This window comes from Equus quagga, chromosome 13 (assembly GCF_021613505.1).
Source record: "Equus quagga isolate Etosha38 chromosome 13, UCLA_HA_Equagga_1.0, whole genome shotgun sequence".
In the NCBI taxonomy this organism is placed as follows: Eukaryota; Metazoa; Chordata; class Mammalia; order Perissodactyla; family Equidae; genus Equus; species Equus quagga.
The window spans coordinates 18,555,410-18,579,188 of NC_060279.1; the positions used below are offsets into that span (position 1 = coordinate 18,555,410).

The 23,779-nt window shown below is 40.9% G+C and overlaps 1 protein-coding gene across 1 annotated transcript in view; it reads left to right on the plus strand.

The window, feature by feature from the left end:
* C13H1orf21 (chromosome 13 C1orf21 homolog) overlaps positions 1 to 23,779 on the plus strand; it is a 208,443-nt gene that overhangs the window by 56,253 nt on the left and 128,411 nt on the right. The window contains exon 2 of the mRNA XM_046681528.1: positions 20,167 to 20,385. Within this exon, the coding sequence (XP_046537484.1) occupies positions 20,292 to 20,385 (94 nt within the window). The 5' untranslated portion in view covers positions 20,167 to 20,291. The remainder of the gene's footprint in view (positions 1 to 20,166; positions 20,386 to 23,779) is intronic.

Sequence of the window (23,779 nt, forward strand, 5' to 3'; positions counted from 1 at the left end):
ATAGCAGCTATATTAATCATGTTATTGTATTGTTTTGCTGTTTATTACTTGCTCATCTTTTACCCTCTAACAGTGACTCCATTGGAGACAAATACTTTAATTATATATTTGTGTATGTCCAGGTATACCTAGTCTGGAGCTGGCCCACAGTAGCAGTAAATGTTAACTGACAAAAATGAATGAATAGTTTGAGCATTCAGGGAGAGAGAAGACCAAACGAAGCAGAAGAAGGGATCTGGGGCAGCTTCCTGGTGAAGGAGACGGTGATCATTTGGTTTGACATGATCTCATGCCTTAAAAATTATAACATCGTTGCCAATGTTTTAGAGTTGTAAATACACGCCCCATAAGGAGATGCTGCTGCTGTGTAAAGCAGTAAACTGTGAAGATGTTTACAGAGTATTCTGAACTTAATTCTTTCTCATAGGAAAAGACTTGTTGGGGGCACGGAAGTAACTAGAATTGCATCTGTCATCTTGAAAGGAAAATTGGTATATTCAACAAATACTTATTAAGCAAAGATGAATAAAACTGGTTACCTGCTTTTAAGGAGCTTATGCTCTACGGATGCCTAGACTAACTCCAAATAGACTGTGAGGAGCTCTGTCATGGAGAAGCAAGCAAAATGCTATGCGAACCCAAAGGGAAGAGCTGTAGATTCCAGCTGGAGGTAGCAGAGGCTGACTGGTTGGCTGGAAATATTTTTACATAGATTCTGTCCCTCTTGCCTTCCGAAGTGGAATCAGTCTGCCGCAGGCGATCTGACCTCTTTGTGATCATTCACATGAATGTTGGATTTGGGGCTCAGTCAACTGAAAGCTGCTGTCCTTGTACTGCGTTGCCCAGACTCTTCTGGACTCCCGCATCTGCTCGTGGTTCTTTTGTGCCTCTTTGATGGATATCTTGCCAGCTGTCAGTGTGCTTGCTTCCCCATTCTCAGATTTATCGTGGGCTGTAACCCAGATAAGGGAAAGAGAGATTGTATCAGTTTTGAGTGTCCTGAGGCTTTTTTATGAGAGTGAAGCTTAGTATAAAGATCATTTAGGCAGTAATAGCCATTTTTATCATTTGAAGGCATGTGTACTTCCTGATATGTATTCACTTATTTATAATGATAGTTATCTTCTATTAGGTATGTGCTAAGTGCTTGGTATCGTGGCAGTTGCTTTGTGGATGTTGCTTCAAGGACTCAGAAGTGTCCTATAAGGTAGATGGTGTCATACCCATTGTATAGAAGAGGAAACCAAGGTTTAAGAGATTAGTTAACCTTCCCTAGGTCTCATAGCTGGTAAATAACAGAGCCTGATTCTTTCCCAATCTGTCTGACTCCAAACCTTAGGTTCTTTAAGCTGCTGCGTTGTGTCTTTGTAGGTGGTGTTGAGCGTCCTGTGCTAGGTGTGGGGGACGCGTGTCCGGGAGGGTTCTCTTCTGTTCCTGCCCTCGCGGAGCTTTGGTTGTGGGCCAGGTCTTTGAGGGCTGGATAACTGGTTCCAGTAGAGGAAGTATTACTGTTACGTGGTGTAGGGTACAGATTGTTCCAATGCTGTTGGCCCTTTTGTCCATCTTCTGCTAATATTTGCTTCTTTTTGGGAGTTTAACCAAAGATTGATAGAGGAAAAATGTTTGTTACAATCTCCTAGTCATTCATTCATCCGTCCTGGATCCCATTGGGGAAACAGATAAAAGGAATCTTCTCTAAAATAGTTAACATATATATGGCTAGATCTAGACTATTGGAAGCAATAAAAAAGCTATATATTATGCTTGGCACATGTGTACTGAATAGTAAATGGATATAGTTTTGACTCTGCTATAATTTGAAACAACTCCAAAAGTATTTCAATTTAGCATCTTCATTTATTTACACCAACTCTGGTTTTTACAACGATTTGGCTTGTTGTCAGTGATCATAAGATATTGGAAATTTTCTCATAACAAAGTTATTTTAATTCATTTCTAAATATATGGCATAAAAAGAATTTTCAAAGAATCAAACTTAGACTAATTCAGAGTTTAAGGGGCATTAAAGTTTGTATCAGGAAACAAAATGATGATAGAATGCTGGAACTTCAAAAAGAGTAAGAAATTAACTCTTGCATAAATGAGTTTGTGGCAAGTTTAAATAAATAGGAATGGCAGTAGTATTTATGTTTTTACTGAGTTTCCGTGTTTTAGAGGTAATTATCAAAGATGTTCCTATTCCTTGACTATATTTGTGTATTTTTAGACAAGCAGAATCTCTTAGTAGTGATCATATTTCCTTAAACGTTATTTACATTGTGCTGTTTGTCATGAAGTACTTTTGTTTCTGCATCGTGAGCCCTTTCTGGGGAATGTTGACATTATAGACACTTTTCCAGGGCCCTAAATTTTTCAGGTCAACTTCTACCATCTTCACTGGAAGAGTAGATTAGAAGGTGGTCTGGGGCGGGGCCGGCCCAGTGGCACAGTGGTTAAGTTAACATGTTCCTCTTCGGTGGCCCTGGGTTCTCCAGTTCGGATCCCGGGTGCAGACCTGGCACCGCTTGGCAAGCCATGCTGAGGCAGGCGTCCCACATATAAAGTAGAGGAAGATGAGCATGGATGTTAGCTCAGGGCCAGTCTTCCTCAGCAGAAAGATGAGGATTGGTGGCAGATGTTAGCTCAGGGCTCATCTTCCTCAAAAACAAAAAAGAAAAGAAGGTGGTCTGGGGAGTACTTTATTTAGTAAATAGCCTGACATTCAAGAAGTTCACCACTCTAACAGAATGGGCTATGTTTTTCCAATATTTAAGTTGTTCCTGGAGAAGGTGAAGGGCAAATGAGACTCTTTTAAGGTTTCCTTAACACTTTTGGGTCAAAGAGTGCAGAGTATTAAATCCATACCTGTAAGTAATTGATGCCAGTTATAAAAGGGCCTAATTTGGCCCTGTGGAATATTAAAGAAACTGCACGCAGCTTTCTTTGTTTATTTCCCAGTGATTGAATGACTTTTCTTTCTTATAAAAGGATTTTATTACTGTTTGTTGTGCTGTATATTGGTTTAAGATCCCAAAGCTGCCCTAGGATTGTTCTAGCTAGTATCCATTTATTAATGCCTTCTACATTTTTAAGACTCATGTTATTTGGCAAATGTGTGCTTAAACACCTTCTATGCATCTGTGCTAGGAGTTGGGGATGGGTTTTTTTAAGTGAATGCGAGAGTCCCTGCTTTTGTCACTCATGCTCTAGTTCGGGCGATAGACACATAAGTGGCAGTGAGGATGCAGTGTGGGAAGAGCAGGGAAGAGCTGAGAGCACATAGGGAGGGGCAAGGATCACAAAAGGCCTCTTAGAAACCAGGCACCTTTTGCTGAATCTAGAGGTTGAGGGGGTCTGGCAGGGAAAGCAGTCAGGAAAGCTTTGCATCCATTCCCTTCTCTTTCATTTTGATTTCTTTCACTTTTCCCCTGGCTGCTTCCAGTTTCCGCACGCTCCCACAGCTGCTCAGCCCATCTTTTCCCTCCACCCTTTTCTCTCCAGCTCTTTCTGTTGTTCTTCAGGACTTTTCCGCACGGAGACTCCATGCACAGCCGCCTTCCACAACAAAGAAAGCAGAGCGGTCGCCCTGAGAGAAAAACACATTTCCTCTGTGGTACATTGGAAACCATCACTGCTTTTCTCTTAGCCACAGATTTAATTCAAAATCATGTTGGCAGGTTGTGATAGAAATAGAATAAGGGTGGGGGGACTACTGAGAGGCAAGAGGAAGTCACTCAATAAGTCCCCAATCCTAGCGTTCACTCTGCTCATTCGAGCAACTGCTACCATTGTCAGGAGAAACAGGATCCCTTTATGGGTGTTTACATCCCAAATAAAATGCAGCTTCAGTAGACATTTAATAGATATTCAGTTGTGGATGTGCCAGCAAGAGGTGCTAAGGGCGGAGATGTTATAAATGCCATTGAATATGCTCTGACACTTTTACTGATTTTTTTGGTTCACTAAAACCCTGTTGCTCTCAAGCAGAGGAAGTCAAAATGGGGTGACTACTCCTTTTTCTGCAACTTTCGCTTCCCCTTCCTCACCTCTCCAGGGGCACCCTAGATCTGGATTGACTCCACTGGCATCTAGAGTTATGCTGTCCGTGTCTCTAAATCGTCTAGTGAAGACCCTGGCAGATCCGGAAAGCCAGTGTGTTTGGAAGGCTGTGCAAATGGGAAAGTGGTGTATACACATCAGTTGTTTTTGTATCTGTGATGCCAGCAGGTGCCCTGAATTCTGTAGCTCTCCATCGCTGTTTGACATTAAAGAGAGGTGTCCTTCCTTGTCTCCAGCTTGTCTCCATTTTCCTTGTCTCCATTTTCTCCACAAAATGCTGATGCTTACCTGCCTGCGCCATCTGAGCATCACTGCTAGAGGTAGCATTTTCAGTGTCAGCACCTCGCCCCACTCCCATGACCGAGGAGCGCCCACATCATCCATTCTATTGGCCAGGCCTCTTGCTTAGGACCTCAGAGCACTCAGCCAACCAGCATTGAACTGGTTTGTTCCTTATATACAATGTGGTGGCCTTATTCATCTAGAGGTCGATCCTAGTGCCAGTGGACAGGGCTTCCCCAATGCCTTACACACTCTGTCTTTGCTCTTCTTGACAGATGTTGTTGGTGTCCAACTTCTAATAATGGATGATTGCGTTAGAGGTGAGAGAAGTAGTATCACTGGGCACTTTCTCATTGGATTCAGTGAGTCCAAGTTTTTTTTTTTTTTTTTTTTTAAAGATTTTATTTTTTCCTTTTTCTCCCCAAAGCCCCCCGGTATGTAGTTGTATATTCTTCGTTGTGGGTCCTTCTAGTTGTGGCATGTGGGATGCTGCCTCAGCGTGGTTTGATGAGCAGTGCCATGTCCGCGCCCAGGATTTGAACCAACGAAACACTGGGCCGCCTACAGCGGAGCGCGCGAACTTAACCACTCAGCCACGGGGCCAGCCCCAAGTCCAAGGTTTTTTAACTTAAGCACACTTGATCTGGAGAGCTCTGTCAGGTTTAGGTTTCGTGCCCATGTCGTAGGGCACTGCTACCGATAAATCCTCCTGATCACTGCTGCTACCCAAAGGCATGTCTATGAGTGAGCCCATTTCCTGTATAGCAGAGCCGGAGCCACCAGCCAGGAGTCAGCTAATCTTTAAAAAGGATGCAAGTCTGGCTGCTGCATTTCCTGTCTTGTAGATTGATGATCTTTGGCTGTTTTGCTGATGTCATTGTACCTCTGTTTTTTTGGAGTGAGTATAACAAGGAAGGAGAATGGTTAATCTAGCAAGAACTCATTACACCATGAATGATGAAGGGTAGCCTCCTGTTTTATTCCTCTTTGATTTGTTTGCTTCATTGGGGAAAACAAATGATTGTGTCACCCTATGGAGAATTTCACTTTCTCTTTGACACACAAATAAACAGCCTCCCACGTTTCATTTATTTTTGCCACTGCTGGAATGGTTGATTAAAAAAACACATTGTTATGCCGCTTTCCTATATCATGACTGTCACTATTGGGTAGGGAAGGGAAACCAATAAAATATGTATATTTTTTAAGAAATGAAGGACCCTTCACTACAAATGCCTCTAGAAACTTGGGTCCATTAAAGCGAGAGGAATGAGATAATGACAAAACCAAACTAAACAAGAGGGAGGAGGCATGGGTCTTCCTTTTATCTCTTATAATATATCTTGGGGATGAGAATTCAACTTTCATTAATTCATTAAAACAAAACGAGAAACAATCCCTTTCTCTCCTTGTTGTCTTCAGTTGACAGAACGTCCCTGGTAGTGGGCATCTTTGTTCATTTCCACTAAAAACGTGTGTTCAGCCTTGGGCATATAATATACACGTGAGGTATTGGTTGTTAGAGTGTTATAGATGCTGGCTAATTTGGGTTTTCCCAGGGCCAAATCCTAATTGGCAGCTTTGTGGCCTCTAGTCCTTAGTAGTGCGTACGCTTCCTATTTATATTCCTTGACACTCAGGATTTTGGAGCCCAGCAAAAAGCCCCCTCTGTTTTGTGATATTTCCATTGCTGGGCAGTATCGATTTGTGATTAGCCAAACCTGATTTGAATGCTGGGTTTGCAGGCCCGTGGCTTGCGGGTGAGTGGATATTTGGCAGTTGAGGGTACGGCTTAGGAGGTCTTGATATTCTGTTGCTAGGTTACTGAACCCTGAATTACTGGACCCTGAACACAGCATTTGTGTTCTAAAATTGTTATTTATGGTTGAAAGCAGCTGCTGTACATATTTTGAGGGGGGAGTCTGGTGAGATAGAAAATAAATAAAACTAAATAGACACAGTACATCAAAAAAAATAAGGAAATGTTTATGGCAAACTAGGAAAAGAGATTGATTCCACCTCCTCCTCCTGCAACGTTGGGAGAATTACCCTGTTCATGTTCGGGGAGTTGCTGGGCAAGCCTTTGTTAGAGCCATGATGCTAACTCAGTCATGAACTAGACCTTGTAATGAAAGTCAGCCGATGTCATTGTGGGTTCTGCAGCCAGCCCTCCTGATCTAGTGGTAGGGATGGGGGCGTCAATCTTGGGGATGTGTTTTTCTTTCTTTCCCGTTGTATTCCTTTTCTACTAAATTTTCTCTTCCGTTCATAATTTTTTATCATACGGACAACAGTTTCTATTTAAAAATAACCTTTATTCAAAGAGTAATTTTACAAATTATGCTGTAATTATACTATCAACATTTGACCTTTTTAAACAGCCTCTAACAATCAGAAATTTTCAACTGTGCTCCTGGCAAAAGTTATTTTTTATGATTTCCATAGTTCTCTCATCTTGCATACTTTTGCTTTCTAGCCAACGTCAGGTAACAAATATGTATTAATCTCCTACTTTGTACAAGGAATTGCACAGTATCAAAGACATTGAAAGCGTAAGTTGCGTTGACAATTTTATAAATGAATAGGACACCAAGACAAAAAAGCACAAAACTTAACAATATAAAACACTGATACAGGAGCTGTCCCTAGGCTGTGTATGTAATTATTTCCTAAATGAGAGGTTAATGCTAACTTCAGAGGGAGAGGGCTCCCGTAGGCCAAGTTAGACTGAGATGGAAAGATAACTGTGGACGTGTAGCAACATGGACAGGTGATGAATGGGCTGTATGGACACATGTTGATGAATTTAGAGGAGGGGAAGATCTGTGTGGCCTGGAGCCAGGGTTCTTAGATGTCATAAGACTTGTTCTGGACCTTGAAGGATGAGTAGAATTTGACTAACAAGCAGAGGTTAATGGGGAGGGCTTTCTGCTTAAGATGAGACTGTGAGCAGAGGCTGTTAGGGGTTAGAATGTGAAACTATGTTCAAAGGTTAGCATCTGGAGACTAGACTGGGTAGAGCGAGGTAGCTATAGAAAGCTAGAGGAGATTGGAGATGTAGATGGAAAGCCTTGATTTCCACGAGACGGAGTTTAGACTTTTGTCTGGAGGCATTCAGGATTACTTATTTATTCTGCACATATACTGAGCTAAGCACTCTTAGAAGCTGGAGGTACAATAGGGAGAAAGAAACATACCGTCTGCGATTCAGGGAGTTTACACTCTAGACTAGTGGAAGTGATAGACAGGCAATTAGGAATTAAGACTACCCTGCACTATATGAGGGCTATGAAGAGGAATTATCAGGTGCTCTGGGACCTTGTGGGAGGGGCAGCTCACGCAGACCAAAAGTTGGCCAGGCAGAGGTGAGGAAGGAGAGTCTTCTGGGGTGGGAGGGGTAGCCGGTATAGAGGTGGAAAGACAAAGGCCAGCGTGCTGCTCGCTGTTGAGAGGAGCATTTGTTGAGTTCCTACTCTCTGCCCAGCAGGGCACCTGACATAGCAGGGGAGACAAATATAGTAGAGGATTTCTGTCCTCAAAGGCACCTTATATCTCTTTAGTGAAAGATATCTAAGAAGCACCAAATTATTGACTCCATAAGTAAGAGTTTAAGAAAGAAAGAAAATTGAATGGAGGCGTGGAATGGTGTGAAGCCTTCTTCCTGGAAAAGTAGAGGCTTAAACAGAAGTGGAGAGGTGGGCATGTGAGCAGAATATTGAGGGAGAAGGCTGGTCTGTGAGACCCACCTGATGTGATGAAGAGAATGCTGGTTACCTTGGAGCAGTAGGAAGAGCGACAGGGGTTAATGGGTCTGGGTCCTGGGGGACCCTGAGTCACCTAAACTCCTCAGTCTTCAGTTTTTTCATTTGTAAACTTAGGAACTTGATCTCAGTGATCCCTGAGAGCATGTGTAGCTTAAAAGTCCAGGTATCTTGGGCTTTACCACAGAGGCATCATGAGTCCTGGCAGATTTTGGACCAGGGGAAAAACCTGACAGAATCAGTGCATTAAGAATCTTAATTTGTCTTTGTTGTAGAAAATTAATGGGTTAATTACTAAATTATGAGAAGTATAATGTTTCACTAAAAACTTTAATCATGTTCTGATGCTTTTAAAACTGCCAGCAGGATCATCCTGATGTCCACTGGACATTGCCTTGTGAATTTTTCCTCTCTCAAAGAAGCAAAAAACAAAAAACGTGGCCTAGAAAAGGCTGATGAACAAGTGAGAGGTGTAAAGGCTGGGTCCAGAGCCTCATCTACAAATACAAATTTTACTTTGGTTCCTAAAAAATTCTTTAAGATTTTCAGGGACATCTTGGAATTAGAAAATGTACGTCTTTTATTTTTGCAGTTCTGTTCCTGGGTGTTAAAAAGGCCATAATGTAATAGAGGTGATAGAGGGGTGACATCCTCTCTGAAACAGGAGTACTAAGGAGCTTGCCAGATGTGCCTTTGTGACATGCAGGCCCAAAACTGCCTCAGCCAGGCCACCCACTAGAGGTCCCACAGAGATGACAGCTGGGCAAAGGCCTTGTTAGAATAGTATGTGGTCAAATCCTAAATGTAACCTATTTCTGTTATACCTTTCTCCAATCAAAGGGTTTATCAGCAAGCCGTGCATTTAGTTCTTTACTCAGATGAAGACTTGAAACTTTCATGCGTGGGTCTGGAACTGAATGTGGATCTCTTGGAGAGTGTTAATGCCACGAGGTACTGGCTGATGTGTCTTAATGCTCAACTGCTGGCCCCAGTTGTCTTGCTCCTGCCCACAGTGTGCGGTGCTGCTGAGCGTGTCACTCCAGGCTCTTTCTCTAACTACATTTTGCTGGACAAGTAGGAAGGAACATCATGTTCACTAATTATGCTACTTCAAGTGGGGAACATTGGGCTGATTTAAAATAATTATTTTAGAGTAGACTGCAAAATTTGGTAAGATTTACGAGGTCATAATACCTCATAACCTGTAACGCTATATGTTCTTCAATAGCTTTTCAGTGGCTAAGGAAGGACGTCAAGGCTAGAGAAGACTTCTTGCCATCCATTTTACGTTTTTGTTGTGTCAGACCCACTAAACACCACAGAAATGATGGTAGGTGCAGTGGAAAGACTTGTCAGTGCAGTCATGAGCAAACTCGTCGGGGCAGGAGAGCATCTGCTGGTGCGTTAGAAGGGAGTAGCCATTGCTCAGCTGACTTTGCTTTGTCCTCCTGGATCTGTTCTCTGAACTTCTTACTTTTTTCCTTTAAGTAGATGATTGCACAGATTGTGTTTCTGGCCGAGCTTATGAAATCAATGAAATTCCCAAAAGTCTTGTGCATCTCTTGAGGGCAGTGTGAGAACTGAGGTGCTGTTTTGTTTCTTTTTTTTTTTTTAACTCATTAGGTTAAAGGGGCATTGATTTGTGCAACCTGAAAATGATATTTATAATTTCAACTTGTTTGGCTTTCTGAGGACATCATCCTTAAATAGTTCTTTGTTGTGGAGAGCTAATCAAAGATTTAAATTTCAACACACACACACCCCCCTTGATTTTTCAGGTGGGTGACTTAGAAGCTGTGCTAAACATCTCTAGGTTCTAATTAAGTCAGGAAATCACATCAAGGTCTGGCTGACTTATCCGTTTTGGAATCTCTGGTCCCTGGTGGAATGTTGAGAACAAAACAAGTTCCTAAAAAATGATTGTTGCAATAGATAAAGAGCACAGTTTTCTGGGGGCAGGTTAGGGCCAACTGTGTAAGTGCCAAAAACCTTTCAAAATATTATACTAGTAATATTATACTAGTATAATATTACATATTACTCCCTTCCTGTCTTTTTAGGGGATGTATACTGAACTTAAGTTTCAATTGCCTGTGATGGCTCTGCTGAACGTTTTTAACTTCAGTTACTGGCGATGTACTAAAGAAGTCACTGTCCATGCAGGTGACCTGGGACGTGGGGCTGAGGAGAGCTCCCTTCCTTAAAAGCAAGCCCTCGACATATTTCTGTGAAAAGAGGTTTCCAAGAGAATTCATCAACTCAACATCTGTTGCAGACCTACTGTGTGCCTGACCTGTGCCAGAGGGAATATAGAGAGGAATAATTAGGACATGGTCGTGACCTTGGAAGTCTGCCTGGTGAAGGAGACAGATGCATAAACACATAATAGCAGGAAGATATGAGCTGCACAGTCATCAAGGCTGTGACAAAACTTGGGAGAGCTCCCTGACCTTCAGCTGGTCTGCTCGCAGCAGTCTTTGCCTTCGGAGCCCTGGGATGTGCCACACAGAGGCCGCCTTCCCCATCCCCAACACTGCAGAAACACTGGCACTGCTCAGGGCTCTCTTTGCAAGTGCTGCACTCGGACCATAAGCTTCTCCTGCTACAGAACTGCGTCTCTTGGTTTCTGTCCGTGTTCGATCTGCCTGCTTATCATTGGTACAATTCCTAAGACCCACCCAGCTGCCACAATTAACCTCTCATCTCTCTTTCCATCTCTTCTTTCTAGTCTCTTTTGCCTGTGCCCCTTTCTTCTTAAAGTTCTTCACCATCCCATTAGGTAATAATGATGACCATGATGATAATAAAAATAGCAATCACATACTGATTGTTTACTAATTGCCAGGTGCTGTCCTAAGCACTTTACATACATACATCTCACCTACTCCTCTCAAAATTGATGCGATCTTATCCCTTCTTGTAAATGAGGACCCAAGGCGCTGTGAGGTAAATCACTTGCCCAAAGCCACACAACTCCTTTCCCTCGATAATCACAAAATATTGGGTATAATCTTTGCATTTCTAGAACTTTTATGATGTGTGTGTATGAGGAAGAGAGAGAGAGACTGAGTCCTTCACCAACGAAGAGGTTTTATTTGATTGCTTTCTTTAAGTTTTCAGGGCACTTCCAGATCTTTAGCTCTTTTGGATGGAACTTGAAAGTTCTAGAAGGCAGGATTTCTGATAGCCAAGCCTTTCCCTTAGGGATGTCATTTCAGTCAGCAGCCTCCTGCCCAGCAGGAGAGTGGCAGGTTTGCTGTCACTGGATCCTCGCTGACTCCTTGGACCTGGACTAGTGTGGCTTGAGGCAGATGGAGAGAGAGATCTTAGACAAGAGTTTGCACGAGTCTGTCATGGATGATTTCATTTATTTTAGTAGGGAGGAGAAAAAAGGCGGAAACAGGTTATTTGGGAAAAGAAGAATGATGTATGTTTAGATTTTGAGGGAAACACGTTTTCATTGTCTAGAATTCAGATCGTTTCAAAGTATTACTATCTTACTTTGTTATTTATATTTCTGAGGATATTGTATATATCCATACTCAAATGTTAGTACCAAAGTCCTCAAATAAAATATAAGCAGTCTTTTTTATTTTTAAACGATTCTCACATTTACTCCTATTGATGAATTTAGATGATACATCTTTCGTGTCTATTGGTCATGTTTCTTTTTATCCAGCACAGTAACCAGCTGAAGACTGAGATATAAGCCATGTCAGCAGTAATTTTAGAGATTGAATTGAGTAAAAAATATGGAACACACTAGTCTTGTATATAAGTTGAGGCTCTCTAATTCAGCGATGAAAACATCGTATGTGCTTTTCCGATATGTGCATCAGACAAGGATGAATGTGTTCAACTCTTGTCTTCGGTACCACGGAAGTAACATTAAGATTTCCGAGGGATTAATACAGCTGCAGTTCTGTTGTAGTTTATGGTGTTAAAGAGGATCAACAGCTCAAAACTGACATGACATCTGTTTCACTGTCCTTCTCATCAGTAAATGCTTACCAAGGGTCTGCTGAAACCAGTACATTACACTGAATGTTCCTAAATCTCTTGTTGCATAAAATAAAGCTAGGACAAGCACTAATTTAATTAGCTTCAAATACCCTTTGCCTTTCGAGAACATCTCCAATCCTTTCTTTTCCTGCAATGCGTATTAGTCAGTGGAATTTTATTTTACTTTATTATGTTTATGATTTGTTAGCCCTATTTGAATGCTAACCCTTCAAGGTGAGGAATCGTATCTGTTCTTCACAATATATTCACAAGATATCACCCAGATTGCCCAGGATGTTCTTCACTGGCCATTCAGGAAGGATCACGAGTTACTTGCTTAGATTAAAATCAAATTGTGCTTTTTTAGTAATTCATACTTATTCTACTTTCACTTTCTAGTCATTTATTGATTTTTATTTTTCCCATTCCATCTGTTTTCTCCATCTATTTCTGATTTCCACCCATCTATGGTCTGGGTGTCCTTGGGTTAGGCCAATGGGGCCATCTGTAGGAGCCTTCTGGGCAAACCGATTCCACCCAATGCTCGTGAAAAGCAGTGGGTCTGAAAGGTCATGCCCTGCACTCGGCATAGCAAAGTATGCACAGAAGAATATTACCTTGCATTTATAAGTGCTTTTCAAAGCATTTCAGTATCTACGTAGATTTTCAAAACAATCCAAGAAAAGAGGGAAAACTACTATTATTATTGGGATACTGACAGGGAAGTCACGTGATTTGTCCCAAGTCACATGGTGAACCAGTGGCACAGCTGTCAAGAGACCCCAGTCATGGGTGTCATAGTACAGAAGGCTCCCCGCTGACACAGGTTGACAACTTTCCTGCAAATACCCTTGGTATTCTGAGTCTTGGAAGTGGAAAGAATAAAGACACCTCAACATCTAGGAGTATCTGCAATTAGCCTTGATCACTGAGGAGCAAAGCTAGAAATGGCACAGTTCTTCTGCATAGGTTCACCCTGTGGTGAGTGGGTGACTTTAATCAGGATCTGGTGCTTTCCTCTCTTGCCTCCCCAGAAATCATGTCAACCATGCGTGAACTTACGTGAACATATACAAGTAATACAAGAGTTGAGTTTTCAGGTGCAGGATAAAGGCACTAAACTCGTAAGTCCTTAGCTGAAGAACAATCCTTCCACAAGCTTTTGCTATCCAGCTCCCTACAAGAAACATTTAAAAAATTCATTTTATTTTGATTCATTAAAGGCAGGACAGAGAGGAGGAAATAGGAGAGCTAAGCTTTGTTCATTTTTTCCACTTTATATGTAATTGAAATCAACACCCTCAGGCCAAAACATCATTGGTAATAATCTTTAGGTCTCATAGCGCTTCCTGAAATTTTTGAGGTTTCAGACATGCAAGTATTGGATGAGGGTTGAAAACAAAGCTTGTAAATAAATGGAGTCTAGGTAAGAAATGGCCTTTTTGTAAGAGGTGATTTCATCCTTAGCATCACTCAGGCGTATGTTCAAGTAGATCATTGAGTCAAAGAGAGAGGCTCAGAGAGATGAAGCCCAGCCTTGGTCCTGAGGCGGGCGTGACGCCTGAGACCAGAGCTCAGCATTTTCACTCCCACTCCAGGGCTCTTGCTGCGTGCCACCTTGCCTCCCCCTCCCACACCTCACTGTGGAAATTCAGCAGGAATGTGTCCTCTCACGTAGGACTTATTGTTAGGTTTCTGAGAGACACCTCTGCCCAGTTATTGTTTGTATAAATGAGAGTTTTCCCGTAAAGAAAGCAGAAGCCAAAATTCCTGTTTCTTTGGAATTAATAGCGTATTGTCAATTGTCATGCCACCAAATGAGTGTGAGGCAAGGAATGACTGTCCCCCGTGATGCCAGCCATTGCTGGTAACAGGAAGGTTTCACTTTTGCAGATTATCCTCATGTCAAATGTGACATCTCTCTGTGTATTATTTTTAACATTCACAATGAAATGTGAGACGGTGTTAACAGTAGCCCAAGGATAGCAAAGTCTCAAGATTAGAAATCACTTTTAAGCTGCCTTTCTTCTTCCCCCCAGTGGGCTGCTGTATTAACACTCATTACAGCAAAACAGAGCAGATGGGCAAACAGGCTGATTAGTTATTTATATATATATATATTTTTTTTTTCTTCATGGAGCTTAGATGTTGGCTCTTTCTTCAGTGAAAGAAAGGAGTTTTTAGATGTTGCCTTGTCTTGATTTCCCTTTTTAATCAGAGGAAGAAAGGGGGCACTCTGCTCCTGATCTATTAATAATGTGGCTATATCCTTTTCTTAACTGCTGACTGCGTAGCTCTCTGTGTACCTATTGCAAGCAGAATTTGATTTCTTTCCAATCCTCCAAGCTGCATGTGGTGTATTCATGTTCTTTCTGGCCTAGGATTTCTTTAGAGAGTTTATCACTTTGAATTCGTTTTTTAGAAGTGTCTTTCTTGACAAGGAAACTGTCTACAGTATTTTTGGCTTTTCCATCCAAAATAAAAAAGTCCTTGACTAATTGGTGGAAAGTGAAATTATCCATAATATCACATAAATAGAAATATTTTCCCCTAACCTTTTTTGAAAAAAAAGGTCAGATATCTCTTTGATTTTTCTCAAAACAGATTTTACTTTTTTCTCCCCAATTTTATAAAAGTAGGTTTTTTGATCAAACTATGCTTCCAGTTCAAAAAATTAAAGTAAAGAAAAAAGCCATCAGAAATCTCACTCCTGGGTATATATCTAAAGATAAGGAAATCATTCTCTTGAAGAGATATCTGTACTCCCATGCTCATTGCAGCATTATTCACAATAGTCGAGATATATATGGAAACAACCTAAGTGTCCATCAGCAGATGAATGGATCAAGAAAATGTAAAATATATATGATGGAATATTATTCAGCCTTAAAAGAAAAGGAGGTCCTGCCATTTGTAACAGCATGGGTGAACCCAGAGGGCATTATGCTAAGTGAAATAAGGCAAACAAAGAAAGACAAATACTGCTTGCTATCACTTATATGTGGAATCTTAAAAAAAAAGTCAAACATAGAAACAGACAGTAGAATGGTGGTTGCCAGGGGCTGAGGGGTGGGGGAAATAGGGAGAGACTGGTAAAACGATAAGGACTTTCAGTTCTAAGATGAATAAGGTCTGAGGATCTAATATATAACATGGTGACTATAGTTGATAACACTGTATTGTATAATTGAAATTTGCCAAGAGACTAGAACTTAGGTTTGCACCAAAAAAACAAAAAAGGTAAATATGTGAGGTGATGGATGTGTTAATAATCAACTCAACAGTGGAATCCTTTCACCATGTGTATGTATATCAACTCATCATGTTGAACACTTCGAATATATCGCAATTTTATTTGTCAATTATACTTCAATAAAGTGGAAAAAATAAAAATAAAGTGAACTCATGAACATTGAAAAAAAGAAAAAAACCATAATCTTTCCTTATAGAAAGACAAACATATCACATTGTAGGTAATAGGTATTCATAGAAAAGCAGTAGACTTACTTGTATACAGAAAAGAACGTTCTCGTGTTATAATGTGAAGTATTCTGGAACAATAATTCCCCGCCTGATACCTAAAGTATTACCTAGAGTGGCTTGAGCCATAGTGTAAGGAGAGGAAGGATAAACATGCATGGTTACACATTTTTTAGTCCTTTTTTAAAAAATTTGAATTGGATTTACCAATTTGCTAATGTATTTTATCAAAAGCAGGAGAAATATCCTATAAAGATGGCACTAAATTGGGTTAGCTCGTAGCATTGTGAATAGGGACTACAACTTCTAATGATATGGTACAGGATATGTAGCCATACAGTCATTTGGGGAGACATGTACACAAAGCCATGGGCAATTATTTGGACCCCATGGTTTTAGAGGTCCCTGATGATCCTATCTTATAGATTATTTAGTTTAAAAAAAAATCATCCTCAATGGAACTTGGTATTAGAAGATTCCATCAAACATCAAAGAGATGCTTCAGTTTAATTTCCACACTCGGATCTGTATCTTCAGAAACAGCATGCTGCTAATAACAATACGTGAAAATGAGACTCTCACATCTGCTGGGTGTTCAGTCCCCTCGTGCTCATTTGCGCCATCAGACTTACCTCTCTGAGTGGTGTGGTTTCAAGGAGGTAATGAATAGAGGGTGTGGGGGTTGGGAGAGAAAAGCTGAACAAAGCTAATGGAAACTAAAAAAAATGCTAGGGTTTATGTGATGGATAGTACAGACCAAAGGGAAGCTTTTTTGAGCAGTTTGTCGTAGGAGTCATTAGGGACATATTTCTGAAGGTCTGCTGGATTTGAGGTCTCAGTTGGATTGAGGTCAACTGAGAGAATTTTCAATAGAAATGAAACCTTGACATTACATCAGGCTATAAAAGAGGTGCAGTTCAGGGGTGTTTTAATAATGTTTCTTCAGCTGTGGTCAGGTCTCAAACCTGACCTTTCTTGACATTCTGTCTCTCAAGGCTGCTTCAGGTGCCTGTGGGGTGAACTCCCCTGTCATCCTGTACTTAACCTGCAATAGCTGTACCACATTATTGTGAAACTGAGATTTCTAATACTCTCCTTTCGCTGAACGTTCATATTCTTAGAGATAAGGAGAAAAACCACGTCTTGCCTTGTTTACCCCTATGTATAGCCAATGCCTACCAAACTCGTGTCTGTCACTTAGTAGTTTTCAATAAATATCTGTTCAGTGAGTGAATGATTGGACCATTGTTTATGTGCAGAATCCAAATGACATGGTAAAAAACTTCCCCTAGTGGTCCAAGGTTAACTTTGAGAGTTGGAGATCATCTGCCTTTTAAATGACGTCATAATTATCATCTTCAAAATGGGCAAAATATTAAAGTATATTTCTGATGAAATTGGAAAACTTGAAAACTTCTATCTTAAAATTAAATTACTGCTGTAAAATATGTAGTGTGTATGTTTCAAAAACAAAATATACACCTATTTCTGATTTGGAGAGAACTCCTATTGAGCAATTGTACTTTTTAAGAAATATAATTAAAGGGAAACTTCCTGAGTGATCAGTTGAATTGGATGTAAATCGTATGTAATCTGCTTGTTAACAAGCCCCTCACTTTCATTGCTGAATAACTGAGGAGTCTTTTGAAAAATTCTTGTATGTTTTAATTTTGTTAGCCTGCTGCAGCGTGTTTCATTTTCATATGATCTCAACTTTTTAAATTCAAGTAAGATTTTTTAATGCAAACTTTTAAAACACAGAAGAGACACCACACACAGCTTTTCAAGGGTAGCAAAGAGTAATTTGCATCTTAGATTCTTACATTTACTTCTTGGAGAGCACGTGAGGCTCCAAACGTGAAATTGGAAAGAGAAGGAAGAAGGTGAGAGGACTCCCAGAGAGGACAGTTGTTGTCTCTGGGTTCTCAGTGTCCGTGGGGAATTTTGTTAAGTTTCCCACTCTCCTTGTTTTTATTTTAAGAGGTGGCAGTAGACAGGCAGGCAAGGCAAGATTTCCCCTCGCACTTCAGGCCGCTCTCCTGTGTAGGTGTGAGGTTGTTTTCCCACATTCCTTTTTGAAAAGTGAGGAATTCATTCTGGGAGCCCACACCTGTTACCATACATGGTGATGCTGGAGATGAGGAGTAAGGCGGCTGCTGCCCCTGAGAACGTGCTGGCTGGGAATGCAAAGCAGCAACAACCACAATTGCAACAACCACAGCAACAATGCTTAGCAGCTAGCTGGTTAGAGAGGTGTTTCCGCCATCTCCTACCTTTAGAACTGAATCCCGTCTCCTATCCCTCTTGTCTCATATTTCAGCAATGTTTCCTCAAACTAGGATAGGTTGACAGAATGGATTTTGACAGTACTAATTTAATATCTCTCAAAGTGTGCTCAAATTTGGATCAGAAAGAATTCCTATGTCTTATGACATTTTATAGTTTATCTTTATTAAGTTGGATAAAGTTAGCAAGTGCTCCTCTAGGCCCTTCACAAAGCATCAGCAGTGCGGGCCTTTTCTCTGCCCTACTCCCAACCCCACCTTGACTCCTCTGAATAAGCGCAAGGAAACAGACACACACACGCGCACACACACACACACACACACACACACGCTGTGCTCTTCCACATTCTGGTGTCTTAGCTCAGGCTTTTCCTTGCATCTGGATGATGCTACTATCCTTTCAGCCTGGCAAATTTTTACCAAACTTTTAAGACCCTACAGAATACCACTGTCTCTTTTAATTCCTGCCTTCACCCAGTCAGAATTTAATCTGCATTTTTGAGTTCTGCATTGTCATGGGTTCTTGTGAGACCTCTATCAGGACACTTACTACACTGTATTGTGTGTATTTTTAAAAATTTTCATCTCATCTCCTCCATCAGGCCCCTGAGCTCTATAGACCAATATGAATAGACCATCAAGTTGAAATACTGTAGCTTTAACAACATTCCTGCTAAATATCATCAGAATAGTTGTGTGTGTGTGTGTATTCCATATAGCCCTAAAAAGATGAAAATGTGTTAACATAAGGTTACCTAATAGTGTAGAGAAACTATCTAGGAAAAACACATCTTCCTTGTTTGTAAAACTTCACCAACTAACCCTATTCTTTCTGTTAATGATTTAATATAACCAGTGACAGAAAATAATCTGAAGAACTATACAAAGATGTGGCTAGTGTTAACGCTATAGAGTCAACATTGAAATTTGTATTCACTTGGCTTCATTTGAGATCATTACCTTTTGTATCTAAGTTCACTGATTAGATTGACTTAGAATTACCTTTTCGTAAAATTCCCTTTACTGAGATTTTATGGTTTAAATGGTTAGATTTCTACATCCATAGATGTCGTTCGTGTTCTAGGAAGGAGGGCTTAGGGGCCGCCATCTTGTTGGAAGAGAAAGCTTGTGGCTGCATTTTGGAGGCACTGTTTTGAAGACTCAGAAACATCAGTTGTTCGTAAAGGGGAGAGGCGAGTAGTGGGGTGGCGTTGCTAATGAAGATTAAAAGCAGTGGCTTGATGCTACTTTTGTCTGCTATGGGTGTGAGGAGGGAAGGGCCTATATTACAGTGGGATGGATGGAGACGAAGGAATGGAGAGGAGAGATGTTTCAAAGGAAACGTGTGAGACTGGAATAAGTCATCTGCAAGACTGGAATGGCTGGCTAAGGATGATGAAAGAATAAAATAAATAAAAATGAGCAAATTGAGCATAGTAAACCCTGAGAATTCAGGCAGCAACCTTGGGTGGGGCAAGGGAAGGTAAATTCACTCCAGTTAACTACGGGATTGTCTCCTTCGTGGTTTATCCATAAATCCTCTTTCAGCCTTTACTCGAGGTCAGATAGAGGTGCAAATGCTCTGAAAGAGGTAGACAACTGCCTCGTTTATTTTTCTTCATATTCCTACATCTGCTCAGTCCTTCTGACATTCAGCTAGCTAAGCAGAAAATGGACAAAAGTGAGTTCAAGTCCTTTCTCCATTTGCTTCCTTTATTCTCCAAAACAGTGTCACCTCAGGAGAAATAAAATATTGAATTATTTACAAAAGTCACCAGAAATGTAGAAACTAGCCCATGTTTCAGCCTGAGGAAGAAGGCCACCTCCTTCAGGCAAAATTTGAGGAGCTGGAAAGAGCTGGCCTGCAGGGCAAGATGGGGAAGATGGAGAACCTTCCCCAGCCTCCTGACCTGGGCGGATCTCATGAATGTGCCTTCCTTACTCTCAAGGTTTTTGAGATTTCAGAACATTATCAAACATATATGCACTTTAAGTGTATGTGTGGCAATTTGTACTGTTCAAATATTTATTTGAATAAATAAATCTGTATTTATAGTTATCTCCTCAAAAAGTTCAGTCACGTGTTGTGCAGGGGGGCATGCCTTCTGATCTTGCTTCCTGAGTGGGAATCAGGTTAGAACGGGCCATCTTGCATTTCATTCTGCAGCTCCCAGTTGCACCCCCAGTGCCCTGGGGTCATGCAGGAATTGTAGTGTGTTGCTGGTCACACAGCACAGCGAGACACTGAGACGTCGGTTCTGTTTCAAGCCTCCTGATCTGGCTTTCTGTTCTTGCAGGTGCACACCTCTTGACCGAGTCAGCAGGAAGGTCGATTTTCTTTGTGTTTAAAGAAAAAAAAATGTCCCCGTGTCTGTAGAGATGATTTGCAGTTCAGCCCGGCTGAAGCTGACCGAATGAGACTATGGGCTGTGCCTCTGCCAAGCATGTTGCCACTGTTCAAAATGAAGAGGAAGCCCAGAAGGGGAAAAACTACCAGAACGGAGATGTGTTTGGCGGTGAGTGCCATTGAATTTGACACATGACCTGTTGCTCTAGGCCTTTCACTTTCGCAGGAGGGAATAATTGTAGTCCTGCTGTGTTACACTGTTTGGGGGCTGCTGGTGAAGGACTGATGAGATGTGATCGAAATCAATGTAGATCTTTTACATTGAATTTTCATCATAATTTATAATAGAAGACTTTGAGGAGGGTTATGGAGGATGCAGGAGCTAGCATTTAAATCAAGCTTTAAAGAACTAGTAAGATCTAAATAGGTACATAACACAGCAGCCACAGGGTGTCCTGGTCAAAGAGAGTGTAAGACTGAAAACATAGAGGTCTGAAAGTGGAGTGAGTGAGGATTTATAAGTGAGGGAGTGAGGTATTTTCTTTTGGGAGTTAATAAAGAGTTTCTCTTTATGTAAATTAGAAATTTTCAGATTAAAAAATAAAAACACCACGAGTTAACTTTAACCTTTCTATGACGATTCAAAGTGGTTTTAGAATATCTAGCACAAAGGTCACAAGCTGCCAACTCCTGGCCACATCTGGCCAGCAAATATATTTTCTTTGGCTCCCAGAGAATTTTAAAATAAAAAGCAAGGCAGCCTTTAAAAATCAGGATATTTCACATTAAAACCCCAAATTTCATCAGAAGATCTGGCAACACTGAGTCTTTGTTCCCTGAGGCTACAGTCAGCAGATGCCCCTTCAGCCAGGCTGTGGCCTCCAGTGCATTGCTAAGCCATCCCCTTGAACGCACATCAAGCCCAGTTCACTCCTTGACCTTACCTACCTGGCCACTCACAGGCTTTTGAATTTGACTTATCTTGAGTTTGTCCCTTGGAAGATCAATTATTGCTCTGATGAAGTGTGGCTATATGTTAGTAAAAAATTCCAGTTAATACAAGGCAGATGAAGCAATTTTTGCTGAATTACTTTTCCAGTAATACCTACTACTTGACATTTGCATGGAATGTTTATTCATAAAACATAAAAGCACCTCTTCATCTCTTAGTCGATAAAGAACCTCATTGGAATAATGTTTACATGTAAACAATTGAAGTTGCACTATTCAGGCACTGTCAGATAATTCTACTGCATTTAGAATCTCCAGCTTTTGATCCAGTGTGATGGTTGCTTCAGTCTCCTGGGGAAGAATTGGGAATGCTGTGGAAGGGCTAATGCTCTGCTAAAAGTGGACTAGTGTATATGGGGAGGAGGACTTTGTTTTGTTTTGTTATAAGGAGAAGCACTTGTTGCCTGGAACAGGTTTGCTTCTAGTGGTGACTACCTATAGAATTTAGAACTGGAGAAGAGTAACATATGAACATCTTCATAAACTGGAATCCAGATCAGTGAAACCACAGTTTCTGGGAAAACAGCTAATTGGAACTAGAGTCCTAGTGTCACCCTCAAACACTTAACTTTTAAGAGAAAATAATCTAATATCAGGGATCTGTTTAAACTAACTTCTATGTGATATTCTGTGTCATTATCATTTCTGTGATAAGAGCTACCATGTATGGAGCCGCCACCATATGTCAAACACCGAGAAGCATTTACATTCATTTTCATGTTGAATTTTCACAACAATCCTGTGAAGGATGTGCCATCCCAATTTTATATATTTGGAAGCTGAAGCATGGGGAGACTAACTGGTCCAAAGCTGCCTAGCTACCAAGTGATAAAATCAGATCTCTCAGACTCCAAAGTTCATGTTTTTTTCTCCATGTTGTTTCCTGCTGCCCTGCTGCCTCCCATTGGTCACTCATTCTTTAATGCAAAAAATTTTGACTGGCCTGTACACTGTGTGTAAGACCTTTTGGTAAATGCCATGGAGGATGCAGAGGTAAATAATACATAAACCTTACTTTCTAGGACTTTATAAGACGATAAGCAAGTGTTATAAAGCAGAATAAGCCAAATACCAGAAGAGGAAAAGACATACATCAGGATAAGAGTCAGGGGGATGGAGAGATAACCTTAAAAGGCAGGATCAGAGCAGATTTCTTACAGAGGTGACAGCTGAATCTGGCCTTAAGGGACTGGAGAATCTAAACCTGTCAGAGGAAGGGTGCAGGAAGTAAATGGATGAGGAAAGGCTAGAGACATATTCAAGAATTTTAAATAATCCAGTTTGAACAGAATATAAAATATAAGTGAGAGAGAATTGGCTACCAAACTAAGTTAGGGTTAAATTACGGAGAACTTTGAATACCAAATTATAGTCTTTAGAAAGATAATCTTAGACTATAAGTGCAAAACTCAGTGATATTCAATATATTGTACTTATATTCTTCTTGGCAATGAGACCACCTAACCATCCATTGGCTAGTTTAGTTATAGCCAAGAAGACTGTCTATTGTTCTAAAGTACCATATGTATTTTGCAAATATCAGTATCTCATAAAGGAGCCTGTATTAGTCAACTATTACTGGGTATTAAACAACCTGAAGATGTCAGAGGCATTCAACAGTAAGCCTGTCTTTCTTGATCACGAGTTGGTGGATCAGCTGGAGTGGCTCTGCCCCATGTCTCTCTCATCTTCCTCCTGGGACCAGTGAGCCAAGGGGGATATGCTCTCCTTTTACAAAAAGCTAAAAGTGCAAGTGATACACATGATGACCCTTACGCTTGATCTTAGAGCTGGCACTCTGTCACTTGCATCCACATTTTACTAGCCAAATCAAGTCACATGAACAAGACAAGAGACAGCAAAGTACATCTGACCACAGTACATTCACGGCAAGGGTGTGGATGTAGAGAATGGTCCAGAATTGGGGGTAATAATTCAGTCCACTCCAAGCCTGCCTAGACATTGTTGTCTACCTGGCTCCATGCAGTCCATGCCATAAAGTGCAGATAAGGCCACTGCTATCTTTTATTCATCCTCCCAGTATACTTGAAGTTTTATTCACTCCAGCATTCATCATCTTGTTACTCTTTCTAACATAAACATTTGCAGGTTTGTGGCATGGCGTTAAAAAAAGCAAGAATATAGGGAGGGAGAGAGCTTCATGAACCAGCCAAGGGAGGTAGTTTTTCCAGTCTTAGAGGGCTCTGGGGGTGGAGTTATCAGAGTCCAGTGTGAACATCAGTGCCAGTGTTCTAGATGTTACTGAATGCTAGAGTTTGAATATGACAAGACACAGTCCTATCTGTGTTTCTCCAGTTAAATTAGTTTGCTAGCAGAACTGCGCAAAATCCCAATATGATCACGGATGGTCACTGATGAATGGTGGATCTGGCTCACTTTTAACAATTTGATATCTTTTGTCACCCATTATTTCTGTGATCTATTACCACATAACAAAGGGCCCCCAACTTAGTGGCTTGAAGCAGCACCCATTTATTATTTCTCACGATTCTGTAGGGTGGCTGGAGTTCATCTGCCATTTTTGACTGGGC